Source organism: Hirundo rustica, chromosome 1 (assembly GCF_015227805.2).
Source record: "Hirundo rustica isolate bHirRus1 chromosome 1, bHirRus1.pri.v3, whole genome shotgun sequence".
NCBI classification, from domain to species: Eukaryota; Metazoa; Chordata; class Aves; order Passeriformes; family Hirundinidae; genus Hirundo; species Hirundo rustica.
The window spans coordinates 67,656,228-67,664,026 of NC_053450.1; the positions used below are offsets into that span (position 1 = coordinate 67,656,228).

At 42.4% G+C, this 7,799-nt stretch overlaps 1 protein-coding gene across 1 annotated transcript; it reads left to right on the plus strand.

Moving 5' to 3' along the window:
• The first annotated feature begins 587 nt into the window (after positions 1 to 587).
• On the plus strand, positions 588 to 5,495 carry C1H18orf21 (chromosome 1 C18orf21 homolog). Its single transcript, XM_040085019.2, has 5 exons — positions 588 to 673; positions 758 to 780; positions 1,544 to 1,743; positions 4,675 to 4,883; positions 5,292 to 5,495. Exons 1-5 carry the CDS (start codon positions 600 to 602, stop codon positions 5,443 to 5,445), a joined length of 660 nt encoding a protein of 219 aa, XP_039940953.1. The 5' UTR covers positions 588 to 599; the 3' UTR covers positions 5,446 to 5,495.
• Positions 5,496 to 7,799: the final 2,304 nt, after the last annotated feature.

A 7,799-nucleotide genomic window follows, 5' to 3' on the forward strand; every position in this document is an offset into this window, starting at 1 on the left:
CATCTCCTCACAGAGAATTCTGTGGGGTTCTGAGTTGTTTTTTCTTCCACAGAATCACACAACTGCTATGGTTTGAAGGGACCTTTGGAAATTAATCCAGTCCAGGATGACTCCTGCCAAGGCAGGGTCCCCTGGAGCAGGTGACACAGGAACGCATGCAGGTGGGTTTCGGATGTTTCCAGAGAAGGAGATTCCATGACCTCTCTAGACAGCCTAAGTGCTATGCCGCCCTCAGCGTAAAGCAGTTCTTCCTCACGGCTTTTTTTTCCTCTAAGGTAGAAGTTTCCTACGGGAAAAACTTTCCACACGGCTGGGGACACAAGCGGCTCCCCGAGGCGGGTATCGCGCTCCGAGCGGGCTCGGGCCGGGCTCCGCTCTCCCGGCCCGTCCGCCCGCGCTCGCAGCCCCGGGCCCACAGCCGGGGCCCGCTGCCCTCCCGCGCCGGCCCCGGCCCTGCCCCGAGCCCCGAGCCCGGGGCCCGCCCCAGCCCGGTACCCTGGTGCTGCGGCCGCGGTGCCGCCGGGGCTCGGCCAAGCGCTGCACATCGCCCGCCTTCCCTTCCCTTTCCTTCCTTTCCGGCGGGGCGGGCTCTCGGCGCCATGGGGCGGCGGCGGCTGCTGCAGGCGGCGGAGCAGCTGGCGGGGGCCTGCCCGGGACAGGCGCGGTTCCTGCTGTAAGGAGTCGCGGCAGGGCGGGGACGGGCGGTGGGAGAGCCCGGCGGGGACGCGCCCTGACGCTTTCCCTCTCTCCCGCGCAGGTGGATGCTCCGCAACTCCCAAGGCGAGTGAGGGGCCCCGGGCGCAGGCGGTGGAACCGGGGCCGGAGGAGCGGCGCTCCGGAGCCGGGCGCCCCGTGAGGCCGGCGGGCTCCAGCGGAGGCTCCTGCCGCGGGAGAGCCGCGCCCGGAGGCTGCGGAAGGACGCGAGCGTGGGGATGAATGCCGGCTCGCCTTTTCCCTCCGTTTTCCCCTTGTCCCTGTACTGCCCCCGCAGGGGTGTGCTTCGGGGCTGCCGGCAGCAGTGGCGAGCTCGCCGGGAAGCGGGGCCAGGTGTCCCTCGGGGGCTGAGGGAGAGGCGCCCGAGTCCAGCTCCGGCAGCTGGAGCTAATGAGGCAGCTGCCAGGAACGAGCCTCTTACTGGGTCTGAAATTCATCTCAGAGCGTTTCTTTATTCTAGCCTGAGGTCGTGACATCTTCTCACACTTAAAATGGGCAAAGAGCTTTACAAGGCTTTGATGTCCCTGATCTGGTAGAAGATTGTGCCTACATGGAGCTCTTTGCAGAATTGTGAGTCTCCGTTGCTAAATATTCTTCTCAAGGAATTGCAGTTTTTCAAGAAGATCTACAGTTTCATATTGTGGAAACTTGTGCCATGCATTAACTTAGTCTGAATTGTGTTTAGGAGAGCACATTTTGGTGCTCAGCTTCCTCTTGTGTTCTAGTGTAAAACACAAAAACCTGTACTTGGGTAATGTTGAAATTGAAACACACCATTTTAAAGTTTGCTTATAAAACATAGTTATTTCATCCTTTTGCCTTTATTTAGCTAATGAACATGGATTAGAAAGGATATGTCCTTACTGCTTCCAGTTCCTGGTTCCTGACAGCTACCGGGTACGCCTCAAACCAAAGATGAAAGTGACTCCACAGATAGAGAAAGTTCTTAAACAAGAGGCAAAGAATCATAAACTTAACATGAAACAGACAAAGCTTTTGAGAAAGTACAGGGAGTCAAGAAGCATTCTGGTAAGGATATTTTTTTGCAATTTACAAGTACATGATACTTCCCTAAATTTCATGTCCCTATTTCAGTGGCATAAAAAAGAAGATACAGAAGCCTTTCTCTTAGAAGAGGAGCCTACACATTTCATTTTCATGAACATAATTCCTTTCTTTTTGAAATAACCTCTGTGCATAAATGACATTTTTAAAATCTACCTCCACAACAGATAGATCATGAACAAAATGACAAGACCAGTAAGCTTGTCTTCCAAAAAAACACTCGTGATCCCCTGTGTTAGAGAAGCTACACAAGCATCTCATTTACTGCCTTTGTTTCAGTTCATCAGTTGTTGAGCAAATACGTTCTGACACAAGCTTTACTTCATATATTTCACTAGCCTCTCCTGGCTGCATCAGATTATTATTACCATCTGTATTAATAGAATTTTTTACATTTGTCTGAATCATACTGTTTATAGGAATTTTTTCAAAACTAAACTACAGAGGGAATTTCAACAAGTTGATGTTTTTCTTATGGCTACAGTTATTTTTCCTGAAAGTACTCAGGAATGTGACATTTAATTACTATTAGAAGAATAATAGTATACATTTATTCTAGTGTTGCCAAGGTATGTACTGTTTTTAAAACAGATTACGTGAATGGTTGTTATAATAAACGAACAGCACCCTATTATGTCCAGGAGTTGCTGGCACACTTGGCATTTTCTTGGATGAGGGTCTTGTAGTTTCAGGAGTAAGTTTTGGGAAACCAAAAATTATTAAAGAGTCAATTAAAAAAAATTAAACTGAGAAAATATCACCAAGGTTCTTGGCTGTCAGAGCAAAATAAGATGCATCATAAAGGCACTCTCCCCAAGTTGTAGATCACAGCTGAGCTTCAGAGAGGACATCTGAAAAGGTTCTTCCCCCAGAGGGTGGTTGGGCAGTGGAACAGGCTCCCCAGGGGAGGGGTAACAGCACCAAGGCTGACAAGATTTTAAGAAGCTGTGGGACAACACTCTCAGGCGCATGGTGTGATTCTTGGGGTGTCCTGTGCTGGGCCAGGAGCTAGAATTTGATGTTGCTTGTCGGTCCCTTCCAACAAGATGTTCTGTAATTCTGCAGGCTGAAATCTTTGCTTCGTTTTTCTGAGATCACAAATGTTGAGGGTACATTAAGAACATCTCTTTAAGCAAGTGATGAACAGAGCACTGTCCTATGAAATAATGGGCTCTTAGACTTGTTGTGTAGCTGGAGAGTGTTAGTAGGGACACACTGTGCATTCATATGAGTAGTTTAAAATTCAGTTTAAATATGTCCAGTTTAAATTCTGGGTAACATTTTGATCTTGGTATGTAATTGCAGTTTGCTGTACTTGTGTCCTGTTCAGTTTGAATTTGTTCTGTGGATTATGATTTAAGTGCTTCTTGTCTTAAGTCTTTAAAATGCTGTCAACAACTGACAGCTTTCAAAATTAGCAGTGTAGATCCTTGTAACCTAATACCTGAGACTTAGGTAAATGAAAATTCCAGTGTGGTTGGAAATTAAAGCAAGCAACAGTGAGGCAGATTGAACCTCTGAGAACTTTCTTAGCAAGTAGAACTTGATTTTAGATTGCTTCTGGCATAAAAAGGCGTATAACATAGGAACTGTTTCAGGGCTCTAAAAATTTTTGGAGTTAACTGTTGATCAATTTCAGGGAATGGAAATTAGCTATGAAGCACTGTGATTAATCCAGTAATTCCTGCATTGTAAAGTAGTCACCTCCATTTATATTCCATGCAGTTCTAACTCACCATGAGATGCTGTTTGTTTCCCACCTGAATTTCATTTAGAAGAACTAAAAATACATCGATACTGAGCACTAAAATAGGTAATGTTATTTTTTTTATTTTAGTTCGCCAGGCTGACAAAATATAATGTCTAGAGGAAGTCAAAACACTTAACTAAAAATGTTCCATTTCAGCATCTCTAAATATAATTTTTACTAAACAATCTGAATTTAGTTAAATTTACACACTTTGAAATGAAGAATGATTTGATGTAGTTGTTTTCAAAACTGCTTAGACATTTTTGTGACAGTCTTTTGAGTACGTTATTTTTAACCAGAAGCATAATTTAACTGCTTTTCTGTCAGTCTAATTGGTGCCTCCGAAAGTTGGCTGGCTGTATTCCTCTCATATCTCTCAGTATGTGTAGTTGCCATGGCAGTAAGGGATATCAGAAATGCCCGACAGTCTCTGTGACTGGGTGACTGATCGGTTCTGATGCATCTCTAAGCTTGGTGTGCTGCTGAAATTCCCTGCAGCCTAGAGGTACACAGATAGGAGAAGGTGCCCTTTGTTTAGAACAGCCTCCTTGTAGTAAGTACTTTGGCCCTTATACAAAGCCTTGTCGTTGTTCATTGAGACTTGCTGGTTTTAGTAAAATGGATGACTGGGTTTGAGAGTTTGGTAGTTTAAATGTTTTATCCTGACATTCCCTGGAAAGTGTGCAATATAACTTTATTGGGCGTCGAATAAGCTAATGACTTTAGATGACACAGAGTGTCTCATTTTTTAGCCAAATACCTAATGTATAGTAGTAATTTAGTATACTCAGTGTATCTTGTACACTCAATATATGATTTGCCCAGTTCAGGTGCTGTTTCATCTGTCTTGATAGGATTGTTATCTGTATTTCACTGTACAATATTAGTACAGATCTCCTGAAATCAGTTTGTAGGCAATTGGAGTAATTTCTAGATAAACCCAAAGAATGTGTTTGGCTTAAGAAGCCCGAATTAAAGTACTAGTTATAAAGTGTATGTTACTCCTTAGTATCTCATGTTTTACTTAAGCAAATATTTGTGTCATGGTATTTGGAGAACAGTTTGGATAGTTCTTCTAATGGCTTTATAATGTAAAGGTGGAACGACTGAAAGGCAACCTGACATTTCCTTTCTTCTCTCCATAGCTGGTGACTTGCAAATCTTGCAACAAAACAACAAGACATTATGGTAAAAGCAGGGATTTTCTGGCAACCAAAACACAAAATTGTGGCACTCCAGGTACGAAATCTAGCCTGAAGACACCAGATGTAAAAATTCAGTCTGCAAAGAAAATGACACCTGTAAGCTGCAGTAGGTTGGGATCTAAAGGGAACAGTCCCTCGTCACTTTCCAGGTACCTGTTTCTTTCCTATTTTAAAGCGGCCTTTTGCCAAGTAGAGTGTATTACATCTTTTAGATTTTAGACCAGTCATTTGATAAAGCTTTAATTGATAACTTAGTGTATTTCTGAGTTGGTATGGTTGAGGAGAACAATTTTAACTTTCCAACCTTTAAAATCAAAGATTCTCATGAAAAGCTACTGTGTGCAAAGGATGCCCAGTTACATTTGTGTCATTATTGCAAAATGTCTGTCCTAAAATTTGCATGACAAAGTAACACTTTTGACTCCTCACTTGGACATAAAAATGCACTGCTTCTCTTGGATATTTTTCACTCAAATTATGTATGTGTGCTTTCACAGGTTACTGTATGTTAATTCTTATTTCTCCCCTTTAAGACATTTCAATCTTTTGTTTTTCAGGACACATGAATCTGGACAGGCAGCAACCAACTCTGCTTCCAAGACTCCCCGAAACTCCAAATTTCACTTTTCTAAGCTGAAACGGATGCTTGATTTAGAAGAAAAAGAGAAAAGTCAGAAGGCAGATTTCAAAACCTTCTTGACTTTACTTTAGTTATATGTTATTTCAAAGTAATAAAGATTACAGCAATAAATATTGCTCCAGTTTTAGTAAATCAACAAAGTGATTTCTTTAAAACTCAAGCTAACATCCTCTACCTTGTGAAAGCATACACCATATTTTTTAGAAGGAAGCTCTGGTTCTAAGGGGAGTGATTGCCAGAGGGAGATGAGAAGACAACCAGTTTAGTATGCTTGGGAATCTTGAACATGTTTTGCAGTTTCTGATGCCCCAACAATTAAAAGCCAGGATTTATCCTTTGAGGAAGCTGATGATGATCCCACCAGGACCATTTAATTGTCAAGATTAAAGTTTTTCAATTTATGTTTGGCACAGAGATGAGAGAGGACAGTATAAAGTCAGTGTTCAGAACTGAGGTTACAACCTGTCCTGCATACAGCCTGCAGTGATAGTTCTGCACATGGTGCTTCACATTTCCTCCCTGAAAAATAGAGCCAATTAGTTAAAAACATTTACTTCTGTGGATTTAAAGGTCTGTATTTTCCGTTTCTTTTGCTAGTTTAATGAATAGTTTACTTTAAGCGACTTCAGATTCAGTGAACACTGCTTCAGAAATAAGACCAGCAAATAACTTGGTGGACTGGGAAGCAGTCCAGGGCAGGGGAGAATAGTTTGTTGTAAACTATACTTTAGAGTCTTGGGGATTGGCATGTAACCTTTTTATATCTCCTGTACACTTGCACAATAACTGAAGGGTTCACTGCTCTTTGTCTCCCATGTATGTGTAGGATAAAATGAACTGCCATTCTTTAATCAAAATACAAACCCTGGAGTGTTGCCTTTTCCAGTGTAGAACTTGGCATTAATTCACCTGTTGCTGTACTTATAATCCAGTCTCTGGAAAAATACTTCATTTTGTTGACGGAAAATGTGCATTGCACAAATACAAATTTCGCAATAAATTTCCTTATTAAAAGTACACACGTTAGGTACTGTTGTGCTTCCCATGAGGCCAGTGTGAAACCAGCACAGGCATCTGTTGTGTTTCAAGGTGCCCCAACACTGTGTGTGTTGGATCAAAGCATGTTTTCACATTGTCCTGTTTACAGTGCTTCTTGCACAATACCTTGTGGTCTCAAGAGTGCATTCATTTTGGATAAAACTACAGCTAAGGAATAAAAAATGTGAAGGGGGGAACACCGACAGTGTGCAGAGAAAACTCATGGGCGATCTATCCACAGGATCACAGGAGAGCTTGTCTAAACTGCATTTCCAAATATGTTTTGTGAGTGGTAGGCACTGAGCTACAGGCATTCTGCACATCAGGTGTGTTACCTATGCAGCACACTATTTGTTAACAGAGACAGAGCCTTGTCATGCTGCAAACAACATATTTTTGGAATTTCCAGAGTGTTTAGGTATGTCCAGATGTGTTGTTAAAGGGGATTGTTATTGTGAGATATTAGACTTTATTCTGGGAACAAAGGGAAAAAGTCATCCGGTATGTGCCTTATCTTGTTTTACAAATATGCTTCAAAATGCTGGGTAGAAATAATCTCCAGTGCTTTTATATTTTTCCTAAGCCTTTAATAGAATCTGTTTTTTCTGTTAACTGGACTTCCACAGAATTGATGTACTGAAAGACAGACACACATATGTGTAAACATATCTCTCTACATTATATATAGGTATACACATACATACCCACACACCAGAGGCTCATATGCAGATATATATTACACACACACACATATATATACATGCATGTCATGCACTCTTCCCTTCAGGACACATCACCTTCCTGTACCGGATGAAACACTGAAGGCTGTGAGAGACTTGCTGAGCTCCCCTCCAAACCACTTCCAGGCCACATTACTGGCTTGTGTTTGAAGAGCTGGAAGAACAACCTAAGAGAGGAAATGCCTTCACTCCATTTCAGAGGGCAGAACTTCAGCCAGACTTTGTAAAGCAAGAGCAAGGTCTCTGTTAAGCATAGAGCCCTGCAAAGAGGCTTTTTATTAGACAGGGAGTTACTTCCCAGCTCACACAAATTCTACTGGGCAATGATATGTGTATCACTTGCTGCACTTGAGTCATACCACACTGAAAATGTTACAAAAGTGTGTCTTAACCAGCACAACTAAATTTGCAGTTCTAGAGATAGGACCTCAGACCCTTTAATGTGCTGCTTCCTCACCAAAAACTCACACAAAATACAGGGAGTAATAAACCTCTAAATTAGTATCAAGCATTTTCTCAGCATCATCACTGAGATGAGATCTTGGCTGACTCCTGAGTACAGGCAGCAGCTTATCTTAAAGCCATTTCCCACCATGAGACTGAGAAGGCAAGCAATGAAAAATAATTTTCAAAGATGTTTTTACAAC